The following is a 22,925-nucleotide window of genomic DNA, read 5'->3' on the forward strand; positions in this document are numbered from 1 at the left end:
CCTCGTCTTCAGTCTCGTGGATTTGATCCTTTGTAAGGCTCTGCTGTCCTTGATCATAACAAGAACTCTTTTCTATTAAGTGCCCACTATGTATGCACTCTTCTAAGTGTATTATGTACATTGTTTCTTTGAATTTGAAAACAATCATAAGAGAATTATCCAACTTTTACAATGAGTGAGGGAGCCTGGGTTCATTAATTTGTTATATGATTTTTCAGCACCCATCATATATCAAGCATTGTACTGGGAAAAGGGACACAGTCATAACAAGACATAGTCCCTGTTACAGGGGATCTTACAGCCTGGTTGGGTAAATAAGGCAAGCAGTATTGTGCTTCCCACACAATACAGTATGTACAGGGTTTTCTAGAAGATGGAAGAGGGGGCTTAACCCTTCCATTCATGGCTTAAGCAGTGACCAGAAGAATGAATATAAATTTGCCAAGTGAGGAAGGGAGGAAACTGTCAAAGGCAAGAAACAGCAAAGGCCTAGACCAGAGCCTAGGTTGTTTAGAGTCCTTCTGTCAACACACTGCTGGATAAACAGTGTATGATATGAAAGATCTAGTACAATGAGGTTTAAAATCTAAAGACTTGTTTCAAATCAAATAGGAAATGTAAAAAATACCTGGAGTGAAATGAAAATGAAAACCTGACAATCTGAAACCTATGGATGTAGCAAAAGCAGTTCTTAGAGGGAAGTTTATAGCGATACAATCTTAACTCAAGAACCAAGAAAAATCTCAAACGACCCAAGTTTACACCTAAAGCAACTATAGAAAGAAGGACAAACAAACCCCAAGGTTGATAGGAGAGAAATCATAAAATCAGAGCAGAAATAAATAAGAGACTAAAAGAACAATAGAAAAGGCTGATGAAATTAAAAGCGGGTTCTTTTTTATTATTTTATTTTTGGTTGCATTGGGTCTTCATTGCTACACGCAGACTTTCTCTACTTGCAGAGAGCAAGGGCTTCTCTCTAGTTGCAGTGCCTAGGATTCTCATTGCCGTGGCTTTTCTTGTTGTGGAGCCTGGGCTTTAGGTACAGGGGTTTCAGTGGTTGTGGCCCTGGGCTTAGTTGCTCGGCAGCATGTGGAATCTTCCTGGATCAGGGATTGAACCCATCTGGGCCCCCTGCATTGACAGGCAGACTCTTACCAACTGTACCACCAGTGAAATTCCTAAAAGCTGATCCTTTGAAAAAGTAAATAAAATCGATAAATCTTTAGCCAGATTCATCAAGAAAAATGGGGTGCGGGAGGGGCAAAACTCCATAGCAGCTTGTGTCAAGCAAGTCTGTCAGTATCATTTTTCTAGCATTATTTGCTCATTTTGTATCTCTTTTTACATTCTGGTAATTCTCACAATATTTAAGACTTTTTCATTATTATCATATTTGTTATGGTCATTTGTGATCAGTGATCTTTAATGTAACTATTGCAAAAAGATTATAGCTGGCTGAAGTCTCTGATGATGATTAGCATTTTTTAACAAAAATTGTTTTTAAATTAAGGTACTTACACTGTTTTCTTAGACACAGTGCTGTTGCTCACTTAGTAACCTCTGGTGTAGTATAAACATAACTTTTATGTGTATGGGGAGAAAGTTTGCATGCCTAACTTTTTTGTGATACTTGCTTTATTTGTGGTGGTCTGGAACTGAACCCACGATTTTCTGAAATATGCCTGTAATTGCAGTTCATGTAAGGAGTAAATGCACTCAAGTAAGGAAGCATCCCTCACACCTAGTATAGTGCACATAGATGGTGCTTTTTGTACCTTTTTCATTAACAAGTCCATAGTCTCCTGATGAATGTCTGAACTGAGGCTTCCTAAAGATTGTGGGCATAAAAAGATATAGGGAGGAAACACTGGGACACAGAATGTTTTGAGCAGGGGTAGAAATTTTCTATTTTTGCTTGTATAATAGTTCAGATTTCCTGTAGCTAGTTGGGTTGCACCTTATTTTGTGCAACTCAGAATAATCGTTACAGTTCAAGGATAGTAGAATGACTTAACACTTGGGAACGGTCAGCTAATGTGTAGTCAGCTGGTCAGTGTTCTCTGTAATGTAAGAGAAGGCAGAATCTGTCTGTAGATGATATGGTTCCAAAGTAGAATGATTCAGGGCCATCTTTTGCAAGATAAATGTTAGTGGTACAAAAAGGGAGAGACCAGCTAGCCACCAAAGTAGCATTTTACAGGTGTGGTTAGCTAGTACAGGGTCTTGCCATTCATTGTGATAGATTTCCACACATGAATAGGCTCTCTAGGATCAACTCAAACCACCAAAACTCAGAGACAATAGTGTAAGCCACAGACCCCAATTTTTTCAGTCACTTTGGAAATAATTCTCTCTTCCCATCTCCTTTTTGGTATCAAGGAGGCAGCACTAGCTATCAGAAAGTTGCCCAAGATAAGAGGGAAGGACTTAGTCCAGTGGACAGTTTTGTACAGGCTGCTCTGAAACCTGATATATTATGGCAGCCCTGAAAGAGTTAACTTCTCTCATTAGCCAAATTTTTAGGTTTCCCACAGTTATGATTACTATATGAAATCTTGATATGGACCTTAAAAAACCAGGCAGCTTTCTATGAATTTTCTTGAGATGGATTGTTCTAAGTATGGTATGGTTAAGTAGTTCATTTATATCATTAAGGACCCAGTTTCTCTCTGCCTCTTTGGATTTTTCTTGTCCTCAACATTTGCTTTATCCCAAGGCTTTTTTTCTTTTAGAGTTGCAGTATAGCTGCCATTGGTAATCAGGACTGTAAAACATTCTTGATCACTTTAGTGAGAGAAAGAGGGAGCATGAGTGATTCGGAGACCACCATCAAACCTGCTTCACGTTTCAAATATGAGTCCTTCCAGGGAATTTCCTGGGGGGTCCCAGTGGTTAGGGCTCCACACTTCTACTGCAGGAGGCACAGGTTTGATCCCTGGTCAGGAACTAAGATTGCTGCATGCCACACATCACAGCCAAAAAATAATAATAAATCCTTTCCTTCCAAGTAGGAATTATAAGGTCACATAACCAGGGAGATGACATGTACCAGTTGGTTTAATCCAGTTGGACTCTACCTAGAACTAGGTTTGGGGACATCTCTTGAACAAAATCAGGGTTCACTTAGTAGGAAGTAGGAAGGGTTCACATTATTGGGAAGAAGTAGAGCATAAATTTGGAGAAGGCAATGGCACCCCACTCCAGTACTCTTGCCTGGAAAATCCCATGGACGGAGGAGCCTGGTAGGCTAGTGTCCATGGGGTCGCTAAGATTTGGACACAACTGAGCGACTTCACTTTCACTTTTCACTTTCATGCATTGGAGAAGGAAATGGCAACCCACTCCAGTGTTCTTGCCTGGAGAATCCCAGGGACGGGAGAGCCTCTTGGGCTGCCTTCTGTGGGGTCGCACAGAGTTGGACATGACTAAAGCGACTTGGCAGCAGCAGCAGAGCATAAATTAGGTAGGCAGCCAATAGAGCCCACTACAATGCTTCAAAAAAATTTTTTTCTGATGATATAAAACTTACTTGTCCATTGTATAAAACATTTGGAAAATAAAGCATAGTTGGGAGAAGGCAATAAAAACAACCCTAATTCCTCTATCCAGAAAACAGTGCTGTCTTTTTCTTGTGTGTGTATGTGTGTGTGTGTGTGTGTGTGTGTGTGTGTGTGTGTGTATAGTTTTTATATAGTTGAGATCATATACCTTATTACCAGATTATATTTTAACACTTGTAGAATATTCCATTGACTGGATATACAGTAATCTATTTAATAATTCCTTTACCATTAACTATTTAAATAATTACTTTGTTTTACTATAATAGTCCATACAACAGTGAATATTGTGGGGCATAAAACATTTCATTTGTTTTGAATATCTCCCTGCTGTCTCTCAGGATAAATCTACTTATCAAATTATTTGATTATATGTGTGCCTTTTGTAATGTATTACAGTTTTACTTTCCAGAAGAATTATATCAACTTAAACTGCTAGCAAAATGTAAGTGAACCAGTTTCATTATAACCACTTCAGCACTGGGTTCTGTCATTTAAATTTTTTTTTTAAACCAATTTACTAGGTATAAAATGGTAAATGCTTTTGACATGATCTTTAATTGTTGTCATTATCCTTATTCTCTGTTTGACTTGGGGTTTTATTTATGGCAGGGATCTGCAAAGGCTTGGAGAACTTCAGTCTGAATTGGCAGGAGTAGCTGATTTCTCTGCTACCTATCTTAGGTGTCAACTTCTTCTCATTAAGGTTGGTTTGAATCCATTTTGTTCTTGAATATGATGCTAAGCATGCGCTTTAATGGATTCAGCAGTGTTTGAGGCCTTAAGTGGAAAAATACATGGTCTTATGCAACTGCTTAGCAATGGGGAAATTATGTACTCTGAAGTATAATTACATTTGTCTCTAATTAAAGAATTGTTAACTCATATAGGAATTTTAATTTTTTAATTTGGGAGAATTCTTTTATTATATAATTGGAGCAGATTGGATAATTAGTTGCATTAGAATCCCAAGGATTTTAACTGTTTTTAATAATTTGATTAGCAAAGATCTTATATAAACATATATATTTGTAATGCTAATTTGATTTTGTCAAAGTCAAATTAGTCAAAGGTTGATTTCATTGCTCTTAAAAGGGCCAACTTGCTGGCAATTCATAGTAGGTAGTTAGATTACATGTGTATATATATATGTATGTGTGTGTGTGTACCAAGTTAGTACCAAAAGGCTGTTTCAGTTTACTGAGTTGAAAACCAATCAAACTAGCTCGATAGCTGTCAGCTTCTGCAGCAGAGTTCTGCTGTTAATTCAGACTTTTGATTTTGGAGAGCCCTCTCACTTGATAAAACTTTCCTTGGCTTTAGTTCTAAGTGTTGTTAGTCTTCAAAGCTGTTAGTGATATTTGACCAAAGTCAGAATGGAGGAGTCAGAAATTATTAGCCACTGTAAGATATGTGATTTTAGGGTGATTAGGTGTATGTATACATGTGAAAATGGATGTGTACACTGAAGTAGGTGGGGATTTAAACAGTCCTAAATTGGCTAGATAGATTCTTTCAAAATATATATACCTTTGTAACCACTAGCACAGTTAAGATGTAAAACATTTCCATTGCCCCCAAAAGTTCCTTAATGTCCCTTTGCACAGTTATTTGGCTTTTCCAAGTTTCTATAAAACAAGGCTAATAATTACTCTACCCGGGTAAGAATTGGTAGCAAGCAGCATGTGAAAACCCTTGGTCTTATGTCTGGTACATAGTGAGTGCCATGTCATCATTGGTCTTCTTCCTTCTTCCTTGGCTTGCTATCTTCTGCACTGGAATACCAAAAGGCCTTTGAAAAGAATCTACTTCTCTTTAGTAGGAAAAGAGAAGAGATTACTTCAAAATGTGATATAATGTTATATACCCAAATGCTTCCCAGGTGGTGCTAGTGGAAAAGAACCCACCTACCAGTGTGGGAGTCCTAAGAGGTGCAGGTTCGATCCCTAGGTCAGGAGGATCCCCTGGAGGAGGAAATGGCAACCCACTTCAGTATTCTTGCCTGGAAAATTCCACGGACAGAGAAGCCTGGTGGGCTACAGTCCATAGGATTGCAAAGAGTCAGACATGACTGAAGTGACTTAGCGTACACACACCCCAAAAAGCATACAAAATTACTCTGATTTCTACAACTACAACTATATAAAAAACATGTATATGAGAAATTATTGGAAGCAAATATTCGAAAGCAGTAACTCTGTTAGTGGTAGTATGATTTAGTAGTATAATTTTAAAATTTCTATGTTAATACTCCAGACCTTCTGCTGTCTGATAGTCACTAGGTACATGTAACTGTTGAGCACTTTAAATGTTCATATTGAGATGTGCTGTAAGTGTAAATACACACTGGATTTCTTAGACTTAGTGTGAAAAAATGTGAACTATCTCATTAATAATTTTTAAAATATTGATTGCATAGTGATATATACTGGGTTAAATAAACTGTATTGTTAAATTAATTTCACCTGTCTCTTTTTACATTTTTTGGTTATTGTTATTTTTCTGTCTTTTTTTTAAATTTCAAAGATGTAACTACTAGAAAATGTAAAACCACATCCATGGCTTATGTTTTATGTTTCTGTTGGACAGTGTAAGTCTAGGTTTTCTGAACTGTCATTATGTCTCTAATTAAGAAGGACTGTGAAAATAAAAGACTACAGCAGAGGTTTAGATGAGATGCCATAGGGATGGATAGGAGAGGAGAGGGATGGAAGGTAAAATTCGTGGCTGTAAGTGATAGTTTTGAATATAGAGAGTTAGAGAGCAAGGAATCTAGGAAAGCTTCTTAATTTTTTATTTGAGTATGTTGGTCAGGTGATGGGGGTGTTCACAGATAATGAGCATAGAGCAAAGAAAAAGGAACCAAATCAAGGAAGAAGGGTCTGGGCTGTCAGGGTAGTCCATGGGCTTTGAGATCAGGAGGTGCCAGAGCCTCAGAAGCCCAGCTTTCCTGGACACTGTGATGAGGCCTTCATGTCTCCTGCACTCTGCTTGCAGGCTATGGTCTGGTGCATGGGGTCTTTGGGCCACAAATTGAATAGGGGAGGATTGCATTTGGCCCAAATCATTGGTCTCTACTTTGGCTTAAAAGAGTACGACTGAGAGGAGGTCTTGATCACAGTAAATTTTCAAAGCAAAACAAAAAAAGTCTCAAATGATATGGCACCCTTTTTGACCTCTGGTTCTATCCTTTGCTGACTTGTTAGGCCCTGCAGGAAAAGCTGTGGAATGTGGCCGCCCCTTTATATTTGAAGCAGAGTGATTTGGCCTCAGCAGCAGCAAAACAGGTAAGCTTATGGAGACCTTCTCCTCAGATAGGTATTTGTCCAGAAATTGTGTTCTCTAAGTCAGTTAGAGTCAGAGGACTTCACAAGGCTCTGCTGTGGCTCCCCACTTCCAGCCTGTGGCAGAAGATAGTGAGATGAGGAGCAGCATAATTAGGGGACACAGCACTGGCTTTCTGTTCTGTTCCCATGTCTGCCTCTAATTTGCTGAGTGATAAAGAGCAAGTTACTTAATCCCTCTGATTTCTAAGATTTCTTTTGTGTTCTAAAATATTACTAATTTGTATTTCAGAAGTGGGGGCTTCCCTGTTGACTCAGTGGTAAAGAATCTGTCTGCCAATGAAAGCGATGTTGGTTTGATCCCTGGGTGGGGGAGATCCCCTGGAGAAGGAAATGGCAACCTACTCCAGTATTCTTGCGTGGGCAATCCCATGGACAGAGGAGCTTGGTGGGCTATAGGAGCCTGGAAATCCATGCAGTTACAAAAGAGTTGGACACAATTTGGTGACTAAACAACAACAAATTTCAGATATGCTAAAATTGAATAATAATATCATGAGTCTTTCATCTGAAAATGTAGCTGAACTCATTTTGAGGTGGTTTATATTTTTAGCCGGTACCATCTCTCTCATTTCTTTAACCATCTCTTGAATATTTAAAGGTCCTTATGTTTCTCCTTAGTTCATTAAGTAGAATTTAATTTTACTTGCCTCAGGTGTCTTTCTTCCTAGTTTTGAGCAATTTCCCTTCACTTTTAGGTAATGGCATTTGCTCTTCTGGGTCATGCCTTCCTAACAGTAAGTTTGTATATGACTAATTATGACCCAATTGGAAGATAATGATGGTGACTATGACTGTTACATTATAGTTCACTAAATGATTTCAAGTCTGTTTTACTTAATCCTCATAATAATCCCATTCGGTGGAACTTCCCTGGCAGTCCAGTGGTTAAGACTCTGTGCTTTCAGTAAAGGGGGCACAGGTTCAGTCCCTGGTCAGAGAACTAAGGTCCTGAAAGCTTCATGACGTGTGCGCATGCACACACACAGAACACACAACACACACCCAATTAGGTAGGAATAAGTATTGAGTCCATTTTTCAGATGAAACAGCGCTCAGCAAGGTTATAGTCAGAGAGCTATAGGTAGTAAATCAGAGACTTGACCTCAGATCCTCTGATACCCAGAGTCTGTTTTCTTTCCACTATTCTGCTTGATCTCCACTCTAGTCCCCCTCTCAGACCTACCATGTGGCTTGTAGGGGAGTTGCACTTAATGACTACAGACTGGAGATGGGCCATGTTGGGAGGGATGGGACCAGGAAGCAGTAATCTGGAAGAGAGAAAGGAATTACCGTGCCATGCAACAGTTGGGCTTCCCTGGTGGCTCAGAGGTAGAGTCCGCCTGCAAGATGGGAAACCTAGGTTCGAGTCTTGGATCAAGAAGATCCCCTGGAGAAGGAAATGGCAACCCACTCCAGTATTCTTACCTGGAAAATCGCATGGACGGAGGAGCCTGGTGGGCTATAATTCATGGGTCGCAAAGAGTCAAACATGACTGAATGACTAATGCTTCACTTTGATGTGACAGTTACTTTGTTAAGCACCTTCCATGCCCCATTTAATCCTTTAAATTTTGTTATGTCGGTGCTATTTCTTCTGCATTTACAGTTAGGGAAACTGAGGCACTGTGTTATTAGGAGATATATCTTACTGTTAGTTGTAGGAGAACCTGGAGTCGTTTCTCCAACTCAATGCCTTCAAAAACCACAGAAGGGAAGGAGAAACATCATTAGAGGGAGTCGCTGCCTTGGATAGAATAGAACAAGAGCTTAAGATGCACTGGGCTTGAGCTGAGGTCACAGATACTGTTTTCTGCACTGATTCCCTCCCTAAAATCCCTCTGACAGACCCAGCTCATGGAGCAGACTAGATGACTAACAGCTGGGTAATGGTTCCTGATACCAAACTCTTGAGGGCCTTTCTTGAAGATTACGTCTCTATGCATACCCTTTTGCTGCCACGCGCAGTGAATTTGCTTTAGAGTTACATGCAGTGCTTTACAGTTTTATCAGTGTATAAACTTTCATATCTTTATGTCATCAACTGAATAATATTACCAGATGACTTTGTTATTTTAATTGACAAAATAATTTATCTTCTTTTCATAAGACTTAAAAGATTTCTCTTAACATGAATATTAATTTCTCTCAAATTATATCAATTTCTATAAACACAGGCACTTAAAAATCTCAGTTCAGAATTAAAGCATAGACCTTAAAAAAAAAAAGAATTCTGGTCAGATCTGTTTCACTTAAGATTCTGTGCTGCTGTTTTCCTTACAGATCATGGAAGAAACCTACAAAATGGAGTTCATGTATAGTGGCGTGGAGAACAAGCAGGTGGTGATTATCCATCACATGAGGCTGCAGGCCAAAGCCTTGCAACTTATAGTAACAGCACGGACTGCTCGAGGGTAAGATGTGTGGTTGGCAAAAAAAGGGTGGCCCAGTCCTTTTAAAGACACCTAAAAATACATTCAGAGATCTCACCAAGGTTAATGATGCGTGAAATTATATTCCCTGGTGGCTCAGACAGTAAAGATTCCATCTGCAATGTAGGAGACCTGGGTTCGATCCCTGGGTCGGGAAGATCCCCTGGAGAAGGAAATGGCAACCCACTCCAGTATTCCTGCCTGGGAAATCTCATGGACAGAGGAGTCTGGTGGACTACAGTCCATAGGGTCACAGAGAGTCAGGCACGACTGAGTGACTAACACTTTCAGTGTTACTTTTCACCTAAGGGATATTGCAAGCTCTTCATTTCTTGAGATATTCCAAATTCCATTCTTAGATCATATTAGATCCCTGGCAAAACCCTTCAGTGGCTCTTCATTTCCTACAGCAGAACATAGGATTTCATCTGGCAACGAAGTATACTATATGATCCCTGATAGATTTCTTTAAGAATTTTGTGCCTGAACCATTTTGTTTTCTCTTCTGAAGGGACTAGTGCTTTGTCTTGGGCAGTAAAGACAAATTTTGAGACTGTCTGGTGCTGTGAGACTACTTTGTTCAGATCTTAACCTTTCTACTTACTCATTATTTGATTATAGACATGTTTTGTTTTTTCTTTAGCCCCTCTGAGCCTTGTTTCCCTGCCTGTAAAATGAGAATGATGATAGTATCTATCTCGTAAGGTTTCCATGAAGAATCAGTCAGTTCAGTAGCTCAGTCGTGTTCGACTGCAACCCCATGGACTGCAGGACGCCAGGCCTCCTTGTCCATCACCAACTCCTGGAGTTTACCCAAACTCAAGTCCATTGAGTCGGTGATACCATCCAACCATCTCATCCTCTGTCGTCCCTTTCTCCTCCCACCTTCAATCTTTCCCAGCATCAGGGTCTTTTCAAATGAGTCCGTTCTTCGCATCAGGTGGCCAAAGTATTGGAGTTTCAGCTTCAACATCAGACCTTTCAATGAATATTCAGGACTGATTTCCTTTAGGATGGACTGGTTGGATCTCCTTGCAGTCCAAAGGACTTTCAGTTGTCTTCTCTAACACCACAGTTCAAAAGCATCAATTCTTCGGCACTCAGCTTTCTTTATAGTCCAACTCTCACACCCGTACATGACTACTAGAAAAACCATAGCTTTGACTAGATGGACCTTTGTTGGCTAAGTAATGTTTCTGCTTTTGAATATGCTCTCTAGGTTGGTCATAACTTTTCTTCCAAGGAGCAAGAAGAGTCTTTTCATTTCATGGCTGTAATCACCATCTGCAGTGATTTTGGAGCCCCAAAAAATAAAGTCTGACACTGTTTCCACTGTTTCCCCATCTGTTTCCCATGAAGTGATGGGACCAGATGCCATGATCTTCGTTTTCTGAATGTTGAGCTTTAAGCCAACTTTTTCACTCTCCTCTTTCACTTTCATCAAGAGGCTCTTTAGTTCTTCTTCACTTTGTGCCATAAGGGTGGTGTCATCTGCATATCTGAGGTTATTAGTATTTCTCTTGGCAATCTTGATTCCAGCTTGTGCTTTGATTCTAGCCCAGTGTTTTTCATGATGTACTCTGCATAGAAATTAAATAAAGCAGGGGGACAATATACAGCCTTGACCTTTTGGAACCAGTTTGTTGTTCCATGTCCAGTTGTAACTGTTGGTTCCTGACCTGCATATAGGTTTCTCAAGAGGCAGGTCAGGTGGTCTGGTATTCCCATCTCTTTCACACAATCAAAGGCTTTGGCATAGTCAGTAAAGCAGAAATAGATGTTTTTCTGGAACTCTCTTGCTTTTTCCATGATCCAACGAATGTTGGCAATTTGATCTCTGTTCCTCTGCCTTTTCTAAAACCAGCTTGAACATCTGGAAGTTTATGGTTCATGTACTTCTGAAGCCTGGCTTGGAGAATTTTGAGCATTGCTTTACTAGCATGTGAGATGAGTGCAATTGTGCGGTAGTTTGAACATTCTTTGGCATTGCCTTTCTTTGGGATTGGAATGAAAACTGACCTTTTCCAGTCCTGTGGCCACTGCTGAGTTTTCCAAATTTGCTGGGATATTGAGTGCAACACTTTCACAGCATCATCTTTCAGGATTTGAAATAGCTCAACAGGAATTCCCTCACCTCCACTAGCTTTGTTCCTAGCGATGCTTCCTAAGGCCCACTTGACTTACATTCCAAGATGTCTGGCTCTAGGTGAGTGATCACACCATTGTGATTATCTGGGTTGTGAAAATCTTTTTCGTATAGTTCTTCTGTGTATTTCTTGCCACCTCTTCATAATGTCTTCTGCCATGAATAATGAATGGGGTAAAATGTGTAAAAGCACTAACATGGTACTTGGTACAACATCTGCTGGATCATGGAGAAAGCAAGAGAGTCCCAGAAAAACATCTACTTCTGCTTTATTGACTATGCCAAAGCCTTTGACTGTGTGGATCACAATAAACTGTTGAAAATTCTGAAAGAGATGGGAATACCAGACCACCTGACCTGCCTCATGAGAAATCTGTATGCAGGTGAGGAAGCAACAGTTAGAACTGGACATGGAACAATAGACTGGTTCCAAATAGGAAAAGGAGTGCGTCAAGGCTGTATATTGTCACCCTGCTTATTTAACTTATATTCCTAGTACAGCATGAGAAACACTGGACTGGAAGAAACACAAGCTGGAATCAAGACTGCCGGGAGAAATATCAATACCCTCAGATATGCAGATGACACCACCCTTACGGCAGAAAGTGAAGAGGAGCTAAAAAACCTCTTGATGAAAGTGAAAGAAGAGAGTGAAAAAGTTGGCTTAAAGCTCAACATTCAGAAAACGAAGATCATGGCATCTGGTCCCACCATTTCATGGGAAATAGATGGGGAAACAGTGGAAACAGTGTCAGACTTTATTTTTTGGGGCTCCAAAATCACTGCAGATGGTGACTGCAGCCATGAAATTAAAAGACGCTTACTCCTTGGAAGAAAAGTTATGACCAACCTAGATAGCATATTCAAAAGCAGAGACATTACTTTGCCGACTAAGGTCCGTCTAGTCAAGGCTATGGTTTTTCCAGTGGTCATGTATGGATGTGAGAGTTGGACTGTGAAGAAGGCTGAGCGCCGAAGAATTGATGCTTTTGAAGTGTGGTGTTGGAGAAGACTCTTGAGAGTCCCTTGGACTGCAAGGAGATCCAACCAGTCCATTCTGAAGGAGATCAGCCCTGGGATTTCTTTGGAAGGAATGATGCTAAAGCTGAAGCTCCAGTACTTTGGCCACCTCATGTGAAGAGTTGACTCATTGGAAAAGACTCTGATGCTGGGAGTGATTGGGGGCAGGAGGAGAAGGGGACGACAGAGGATGAGAGGGCTGGATGGCATCACTGACTCGATGGACGTGAGTCTGGGTGAACTCTGGGAGTTGGTGATGGACAGGGAAGCCTGGCGTGCTGTGATTCATGGGGTCGCGAAGAGTCGGACACGACTGAGCGACTGAACTGAAGAGTTCATTATAATGGTAGCTGTTAGATTTTCTGAGAATGAGAATTGCTATGTTCCTCTATTTCATTGATTCTGAAATGTTCATTTAGAATTTTTAACTTCTCTGAAATCAGATATTTTGATGATGTGCTATAGTTTGATTGAAAGTGGTTTTTGTTTCTTGGTGTTTCATAAAATTCATTTTAGGAATGATGGCACCATAGGTTTCGTATAATATGTACTTAAGGAACTTTTTATCAGACAGAAGACACATTTGATGCTGAGTCCACTAGTTGTGTTAGCCTAAAAATCATGTAGAGAAATAAATACATGAGTGTTTAAGTAAGCACCTAAAAACACATTACGAAGAATATTCTGAGTGTTGTCTTATATCTTTGCTTATCTCGATGGTGGCCTGATATGATCAGGTGGTGCCTTAATCTTAGAGATAGCCATACATTCATTTAGCAAATGTTAAATCCCTGCTATGTGCCAATTGTAGCTAAGAAAAGATAAGTGCTTGTGATAGCATCTACACTTTTTTATTCAAAGAAAGTAGATCTCCTTTTCAGTTTATATACAATTATTGTAAACATTTAAATATTGCAGATTAAACGAACAGTCTGTTCTCTGGTAATCTACTGCTTGTAAAAAACCTAACTATCCGTTTAGATTATAAGTATGTGTGTTTAATATAGATTGAATCATAACATATTTGTCTATTGTGCCTTGTTTTTACTTCATCCAGCAATATGATATTTCACGTTTCCATGTCATTAGGAAGATTCCAATATTTTTGGTATTTTTTTATTATTATTTTTTTTAGTTTACAATATTGTATTGGTTTTGCCATATGGCTGTGCTGGTGCTCTGTGTAACATATAAAATCTTAGTTTTCTGACCAGGAATCAAACCTGCGCCACCTGCTTTGAACTGCCAGAGAAGTCCCTCATAATATATTATTTTATATTTTCCATTTGTACGCATTCCTGCTTCTCTTTCTTTTTCCTTGATTTTTGTTGGATTGATTGTTTTGTTTCTTTCTTCTTCCAGGGGTTTGACAATTTTATGCTTCAAGTTTTAAGCCATTCAAATTAGAGACAGTAGAAGGTAATAATGGTTCAGAGGGCTAGGGTGCCTCATAGCTTAGATTCAGATCTTAACCCTCATTTGCAAACTTAGTAACCTTGGGCAAGGTGCTTAAGAACATCTCTCGATTTGTTTCCTGTAAGTTAAACCGGGACAATGATAGTATCTGGATCTCTGTCATAAAGTTATTGTAAGGATTACTGGATTATTATATGTAAAGCCCTTAAAATGCTGCCTGACACATTAAGAATAAACCCTTAATAAATGTTAGCTCTTTTTAGTTGTATAAATAGTATTTTTACTCATTCTTAATAAATTGATTGACCTTATGTTTATTCGCATTAAAAATAGAATTTATGGTCACCTTTTATCAAGACCACATTTAATCAAAATACAACTTTATTTGCTAGTCTCACATTGTTAAATAATTTAGAATTTAGTTTCACATTATCCTTTTTTTAAAATGCAGCTGATTTATAATATTAGTTTAAGGTATTCCCTATTGTTACAGATCATACTTCATTAAAAGTCATTACAAGATACTGGCTATAGTTCCTTGTGCTATACAATAAGTTGAATTACAGTTTTTCATGTATGTCTTATTTTATGAATTCTTTCTTAAAATCTGCATCAATCTTTATAAGTACATTGTCAATACTATTTAGCTTCAACTTGCCCACCACTGCTGTTTTTGTACTACAATTATCTTTTTAAAAAAATTATTTATTTGGCTGTTTGGTCTTATTTGCTGTATGCAGGATCTTTAAATTCTAGCACATGAGATCTAGTTCTCTCACCAGGGATGGAAACCAGGCCCCCTACATTGGGAATTCAGAATCTTAGCCACTGGACCACCAGGGAAATCCCCACAGTTGCCTTTAAAGAGTCCCTGTTCTAATAATGCACTGTCTATCTGACTGGAACACATTCACTAGTAATTGTTTTTCAGAATAAGTACATAAGTAGTGTACTCATGGAGACTTTGCATATCTAAACCTTTCTTTTGCTCTTATACGTGAATGGAGTTCTTTCAGAACTAAATATTGCTATGTCTGTTTCTATCTCTTTCCTTTGTAGTTAGCTTATTTTTCTCAAAGCTGTTAACTTTTCTTTTTAGAATTCAGAAATTTCTGAATATGTCTAGGTATGTGTTTACTTTCTTTGTTCTTACTGACCTTTAGTGGGACTTCAAAGTCTTAGCTCTGTTTTATCTCAGAATTTTTTTCCCTCTATCATTTCTTTAATTACTTCTTCTATGAGCTTCAATCTTCATACTGGATATTGTATCATCTGGCTCTATTTTTCCTACATTGTATCTTTTCTCTCATAATTTCAGTTTCTTGTTCTATTTTGTAGTCTGAGTAAATTCCTCAGCATACTCTTTTAATTTACCATTTCAGTTTTCGTCATTTTTCCTTCTAGTGTTCAACTGTTGAACTGATTTCAGTATTATTGTTTATTTCTGTACCTTTTTTGTAGCAGTTTTTCTTGCTTTATCATTGCAATATCGTTTCAAATCTTCTCTTCAGTCTTACTGAGGTTGTTTATTAGAATTTTTAAGAAAGGTTTCTGTGCTTTCTTGCCTTGATATTATCTCGTTGAGGTCTTCTTGGTTTTCTTGACAGCTCCTGATCATCCTTATAACATCTGGTAATTTTTCATTGTGTTTTTATAGTTACAAGTGAAAGTTTAGACCAGTTTAAATTGGTAATTGGTATGGGCTTGCCTAACAGTTATAGTCAGTGTTTGGTTTTCCCTAGTGGGCCTTGCTCTTACACTGAAAATGGGGTGTTCTTAGTGGTAGAAGCCTACTTCATGTACCATGTAGGTGAGGCTACCTACGCTGTTTGGGAGTTTGGGAAGAGTTCTCAAATCTTTTCATATTTTACTGCTTGGAAATTCTCCAAACTGGTTGTATGTAAGCAGGCCAAAAAAAGGTACTACTTGGCTAACTTGCTTTTAGTTCAGTCTCTACTTGGCTGGAGTTCTCTCTAGCCGTCTCATCCTTAGTGTTCTTTGGTTGGTTAACCTCACTAGCAAATTTCAGTTCTACTTCTGGTAGTTTTTCAGAGTTAAGTAAGATTCAAGTTCTACACATTTTTTAGGAAAATAATTCAGATTAAGACTAAGGTCCATCTAGTCAAGGCTATGGTTTTCCCAGTGGTCATGTATGGATGTGAGAGTTGGACTGTGAAGAAGGCTGAGCGCCGAAGAATTGATGCTTTTGAAGTGTGGTGTTGGAGAAGACTCTTGAGAGTCCCTTGGACTGCAAGGAGATCCAACCAGTCCATTCTGAAGGAGATCAGCCCTGGGATTTCTTTGGAAAAAATGATGCTAAAGCTGAAGCTCCAGTACTTTGGCCACCTCATGCGAAGAGTTGACTCATTGGAAAAGACTCTGATGCTGGGAGTGATTGGGGGCAGGAGGAGAAGGGGACGACCGAGGATGAGATGGCTGGATGACATCACACATGAGTCTGGGTGAACTCTGGGAGTTGCTGATGGGCAGGGAGGCCTGGCGTGCTGCCATTCATTGGGTCGCAAAGAGTCAGACACGACTGAGCGACTGAACTGAACTGAACTGAATGTTGCTTTTAGAATACATTTCCATTTGCCATTTATCATTTATTTATCCATTCAACAAATAGTTATTGAAGAGCTGCTTGTTTCAGGAAATACATGATGAATAATATGAAGCCCCTACTCTGATGGAGCTTATGGTTTAGTAGAAAGTCTTTAGTCTTTCTACTAAAGACTGGATTATGCAGAACCTTGAGCCCATACTCTTCCTCTTGTTTTAGCTTGCACTGGGCCTTTGTTGCTGCGCGAGGGCTTACTCTGGTTGTGGTGCGTGGGCTTTCTTGTGGTGGCGGCCTCCCGTGTTGTGGAGCATAGGCTCTAGGCGTCCGGGCTTCTACGGCAGCGCAGCATGTGGGCTTCAGCGGTTGTGGCTTGAGGTCTCTAGAGCACAGGCTCAGTAGTTGTGCATGTCCCCTGCATTGGCAGGTGAGTTCTTATCCACTGCACCACCAGGGAAGTCCGTCTTACATGTTTTTATATAAGGAAAGAGTGTTTGTTTTTTATTCACTGGAGCTGTATTCCTTAAATTAAAGATGTATTAATGAAAATAAATGGAACATTCCATGCAGAAATTACAAGAAAAAAAATGCACAAAAATCAAAGGAAAAATCTGTTCTTTGATTAGCAAGTTACATTGACCTGACATGTTGCCTGGGTTTAATTAGGTATACATTTAAGTTTAAAGTACTGTGAGGCCAAAGAAACCAAAATAGAGAGGAAAGAATATAGTCTGTGTCTGTGTGCAAAGTAGTAACAAAATCTTTTTCCGTTTTGCATGAGAATGTGACCTTTGGTTTCCAAGTCTGTTTCCAGGAAATCTGATCACATCAACCCTATTACTAGATGACACTGCTGTGGTAAAACCGATCTCTAAGAAAATTACACATAGACTAGAAGGAACTGTTGGGCTTCCCAGATGGCTCCATGGTAAAGCATCCACCTGCCAATGTAGGAGACTCAGGTTTGATCCCTGGGTCGGGACAATCCTCTAGAGAAGGAAATGGCAACCCATTCCAGTGTGCTTGCCTGGAGATTTCCATGGACAGAGGAGTCCATGGAGTACATGGGTTCACAAAGGAGTCAGACATCGCAAAGGAGTCAGACATAATGTAGCGACTAAACAGCAACAAGAAGGAACTATCAGTGAACTCTAATTACCTGACGCACATGCCAAGGCTTTGGCCTTCATTGAGTGCAGTGATTCTTGCAACTGAGCATATCCCTTTAGGTCCCCTGGAAGGTATAATTGTAGGTTGCTTCAGGAGATATTGGCACCTATGAGGCATGAGGTTTCTCCATGAAAATGGCCTCCACATTGGCCTGATGTAGATCTCATCTCCTTGAACCTGAGCTGTCAAAACTCCCAGAGAGCCCTGTGGATTGCCTCATGGACTGCTGCAGCGGCAGAATGTGACATTGCATTGCCCGTAAGCTGTGCTCCTGTCCTATATCTGAACCGAATCTGGTGCCCAGTGTGCCTGTGATAGTCTTTGATTTTGAATATTCACTGAACCTAATGAACACTTCACTGTTTTAATTGGGTCTTGGGATTCTGGCAGATATTTCCCTGTAGGTCCTTTAGGAGTCCTTTAAGAGAAATAGAATTTTTACAGTGTAACATGCTCATTGTCTTTCCATGTAGGTTCAGTTTCTGGGACTTTGGTCTTTACTACTCAGTTCTCAGATTTCAAATAACATGGGTTTTTATTTGTTTTGTTGTTTTTTTCTCTTCTACAGAGTTGACCCCTTATTTGGAATGTGTGAAAAATTTTTACAGGAAGTGGACTTTTTTCAGAGGTAAGTATTTGATCGCCTTCTAGCTTATTAAATCTTGGTTATATAGAGAGTTGCATTTATAGGGAAATAGGAGTGATCGCAACCAGAATCTTTGGTTTAGCCCATGTAGCCAGTGTGCCCTAATTTGTATGCAGTTGACCCTCAGTATCAGCGGCTTCTGCATTCATGGATATGGAGGGCCTGACTGTACTATTCCATTTTATATAAAGGACTTGAGCATCCATGGATTTTGCTATGTGCTCTGCGATGGCATCCCACTCCAGTACTCTTGCCTGGAAAATCGCGTGGATGGAAAAGCCTGGTAGACTACAGTCCATGGGGTTGCGAAAAGTCAGACACTACTGAGCGACCTCACTTTCACTTTTCACTTTCATGCATTGGAAAAGGAAATGGCAGCCCACTCCAGTGTTCTTGCCTGGAGAATCCCAGGGACGGCGGAGCCTGGTGGGCTGCTGTCTATGGGGTCACACAGAGTTGGACACGACTGAAGCGACTTAGCAGGGGTCCTAGGACCAATCTGCCACAAATACTGAGAGATAATTGTATTTTCTTTACTGGTGTGTAAACTTCCTAAGTGAGCTAAACATACAGCATAATAATAAAAACATCAGGAATTATTGAGTGTTTTGATTCAGCATTCAGTTGGGCCAGAAAAAGATAAATATGTGGAAAACTCAAAGTCACAACTTGTCTGTTTTTTTCACCATGGTTCTGAAAGTTGTGTTTTTCTCTCTTCTCTACAAAATATTGTTCCATAATTCTGTAGGTAGCTTTTATTTTGTAGCCTAGATATATTTTCTGAGGATTCTCTATGAAGTTAATTGGCTAAAACTGATGCAGTCGATGAATGGAAGGCTTGGTGAAACAGTCGGAGTCAAAGTAGTGACCAGACCTGTGGTATGCTGCCTATACTATACCAGGAAGGATTTATAAGAATTTAAGATGTAATACTTTTGAAATCTAGCGTTTCATTCTTCCACTCCTTGTTCCTACCCCTGTGAACTTTATCAAACCTGACTCTACAGGTTTGAAGGGCTCTTTGCTTTTCAGGCTTTTTTCATTTGGATGATGATAGCTTCCTGTAGGGCTAGATTGCAGTACTTCCCCCACCAGCAGGGGCTGTGCTGTGCTGTGCTTAGTCGCTCAGTCGTGTCTGACTCTTTGTGACCCCAGGGACTGGAGCCCGCCGGGCTCCCTGTCCTTGGGATTCTCCAAGCAAGAATACTAGGAGTGGATTGCCATGCCCTCCTCCAGGGGATCTTCGCAACCCAGGGATTGAACCCAGGTCTCCCACGTTGCAGGCAGACTCTTCACCAGCTGAGCTATCAGGGAAGCCCTGCTCTCTAGTAAATAATACAGTCTAGCTTGACTTTTCAGATCCTGACTTCATATGTCTGTGAAGTCCCGGCCTTACTTTTGGTTTTAGATTTTTATTTTTAATTGAAGTATAGTTGGTTTACCATGTATAAATTTCTGGTGTATGGCAAACTGATTTAGTTAAACATAGTTTTAGATTCTTTAAGGTGGAGAGTCTGTTTTTGCATAGTTGGATTGAAGAGAATTTTGGAAAGAAGACAGCTCTGATTTGCCACAGAGGAGAATGTGTTGTTAAGAGCTGTACGTTCTTCCTTAATTCAGCCTCTGAGTCCCAGTATTGATGTCACCCTCTCAGTGAACTATTTTTTAACTATCTCCTTTTACAAAGCAAAGTACCATGGAATCATTCAGAGCTGGGAGTAGGTTACTTAACTTTTTTAAGCCTCAGTACAACATTATCCTCTCTGAGTCTCAACGTTCTTATCAGTGGTTATAAGCTCCACTAAAACAGACTTTTTAAAAAAATTAAAAATTAACAAAATTTAAAAAAAAAGATCAAATTAGAAAGCTGTATTGACTAGTAAAAATGATTTTTTGCATATGGAGAATATACTATTAAATTACTCAACTTAAAAATATATGCTTTTTCTTCTCTTTGGCTCACTGTTTATGTCCCCAGTGTCCAGAATAGTACCTACCACCTGGTAAGGCCTAAACATATTTTTTATATTAATTAATGAATCTATGATATGAAAATAATATTTCTAACAATGCATAGGATTGCTAGATTAAATAAGATAGTATAAAACACTCAAGAGGTTGCCTGGCACATTTTAATAAATAAGGCTATTATGATGATTTTGTCACTGCAGCTTAATTATATAGGTGCATGGCTTTCCTCAGGAACCATGAACTCCTCCAGTTCATCACTTTTCCTCCCTCAGGGCCTGGCAGAAGTTCAGGGGTCAGCCTGTGGTGAATGAATTCCTAGTTGCTTCTGTTTGCTCCTTCAGGTGTTTCATTGCCGATTTGCCCCACCTGCAGGATAGCTTTGTGGACAGACTTCTTGACCTCATGCCCCGACTCATGACATCCAAACCTGCAGAAGTGGTCAAAATTCTGCAGACCATGCTGCGGCAGAGCACCTTCCTACACCTCCCCCTTCCAGAGCAGGTCAGTGTCTGTGTCACTATCTTGACCCCTTCAGGGCAAGTCTATCCAGAGAATCAAAACTGCTCACCTTGGTGATCTTCTTTGACTTAGTGGAGCAGCTGAGTTCAGGCCTTTCTTCTGTTTGACTAACATATGTCCATCCATTAGATAAGGAGATCATGTTTTGTTGCCCAGGGATGACCTGGCTTTAGAATCGTATTTTCTTCTTGTTTACAGATCCACAAAGCCTCCGCCACCATTATTGAGCCAGCAGGCGAGTCAGACAACCCTTTGAGGTTTACGTCTGGGTTGGTGGTGGCCCTGGATGTTGATGCAACCCTGGAACACGTGCAGGATCCTCAGAACACCGTGAAGGTCCAGGTCTGTCAGGTTTGGGTTCCCATGGAGTTTCTAAACTGACTTTGTGTTGAAACTTTTCACTTTAGCACCTCCTGTAATCTCTGCCTGAGGGACAGAAACCGGGGAGAGGGAAGAGACGTTTTTATGGACAAGAGCCTGGGCACAGTTCCCAGCTTTACTGCTGAATATGGTTTGGAGCAAGTTACATTAAACTGCATCTCAGGTTCTACAACTAACAAGTAGGAATGGTAACATTGAAATGACGTATTAATATGAAAAATCCTTGGTCCCCACTATGGGTTCGTTAAATGGCAGGGCCCCTTCTGTTCTTACAATGTGAAGTTAAGACTTGGTATTTTTAGGACTATAAGCAAACTGTAATAAGCAAATTCATGCAGGCTGTGGTTAGGTCAGCTTCGTAAATAAAATTTATGGGTGGGGAAAAGTCAGTCCTAGGGAGTATTTTTCCCAAGTTACATAGATGTGCTAGAGAGATGGGAGAGATTCAGTATAGACACTAATCAGCTTATAAACATTCTGTAGTTGAGCCCCAAAGGAGTCCTACCCATTTACCATTTCCCTCCTTTCTTCCTTCCCTTCCTTCTTTCCATCCATACAATAATGTTTACTCTGTTGTACCTGCTAAGTGCTAGGCAAGTGAATTAGAATTCCTGCCCTCAGGATGCTTAGTTTCAGTGAGAGACAGACAAGTGGACAGGCAGTTGTAAAACAAGTTCAGCCATCAGTTCAGACAGGTACAGGATGAATTAAGAATATTATGGTTTCTTATTAAGTACCGGATTGCTCCGACAACGTAGATCTAGTTTTGGGAGCCACTTGCAACACAGCCTCCTGCAATGAGACACAACTTTTAAACTGACCTGTTCTCAAGACTAAGACTGGTTCAGTAAGATAATGGACTGACTTAATGGACTCAGTTTCTGGATTGTGAAGCTTCTTAGCAGTTTCAAAGGTGGGAATGAAGGTGGACAGAATATACACCCCAAATAAGTCTTTTGGGCCCAAAGATTCTTTGGAGTGATTATTTTTGAGAGTCTGTAGACACAGGTGAATCTCTGGAAACAGAGTAGAATTGCCCTTTTTGAGAGGAGAATTTACGTTTATAAGGGAAATCTCCATTTGTAAGATGTCTTCCTCTTAGTACCTGGAAGAATAATCTCTAGAAGCTCGTATCAGTGGAGAGTATGCCAACTTAAATTTGCCTGACAGCTTTACCCTTGTTAATTGTGTTTTACTTAATGGTCTCCTGTAACAGGCTCTCTTTCTCTTCAGCATGTTTCTTTTGTCTAGCTGAAGATGGTATTTAAGGTGATGGCTTGGGCAGTTTTAAGGGGTGACTCAGTTTTCTTAGGTCTCTCCTTTATATATAGAGATGTATTTATATATATGTTTATATATATACATTTACATATATATATGTATTTGTTATTAAACTTCTGTTTGTTTTTCTCCTGTTAATCTGCCTTTATTATAGAAGGGTCTCAGACAAGAACCTAGAAAGGTAGAGGGGAAATTATTTGTCCTTTCCTACAGGGTTATTTCCAATTTTTGGCTTCTATAAAAAATTCAGCAGTATACTTAAAAAATATATATGTTACCGAGTCCAAGCTTGCTCTGTTGCAAGGAGGGGACCCCTTCCAGGGCCAAAACTGGGCTTTTGTCTGTCACTCAGAAATGAATTGTCTGAGGAGACACATGTGCTGACAAAGCAAGAGATTTTATTGGGAAAGGGTGCCCGGGTGGAGAGCAGTAGGGCTAGGGAATCCAGGAAAACAGCTCTGCCTTGTGGCTCGCAG

At 39.8% G+C, this 22,925-nt stretch overlaps 1 protein-coding gene across 1 annotated transcript in view; it reads left to right on the forward strand.

Annotated features, from left to right (window-relative positions):
* The window catches only part of INTS4 (integrator complex subunit 4), a 107,342-nt gene that overhangs the window by 76,171 nt on the left and 8,246 nt on the right, over window positions 1-22,925 (forward strand). Inside the window, exons 16-21 of the mRNA XM_052661765.1 lie at window positions 4,176-4,269; window positions 6,770-6,850; window positions 9,191-9,321; window positions 18,220-18,279; window positions 20,610-20,769; window positions 20,986-21,129. Of these exons, the coding sequence (XP_052517725.1) occupies window positions 4,176-4,269; window positions 6,770-6,850; window positions 9,191-9,321; window positions 18,220-18,279; window positions 20,610-20,769; window positions 20,986-21,129 (670 nt within the window). The remainder of the gene's footprint in view (window positions 1-4,175; window positions 4,270-6,769; window positions 6,851-9,190; window positions 9,322-18,219; window positions 18,280-20,609; window positions 20,770-20,985; window positions 21,130-22,925) is intronic.

This window comes from Budorcas taxicolor, chromosome 25 (assembly GCF_023091745.1).
Source record: "Budorcas taxicolor isolate Tak-1 chromosome 25, Takin1.1, whole genome shotgun sequence".
NCBI classification, from domain to species: domain Eukaryota; kingdom Metazoa; phylum Chordata; class Mammalia; order Artiodactyla; family Bovidae; genus Budorcas; species Budorcas taxicolor.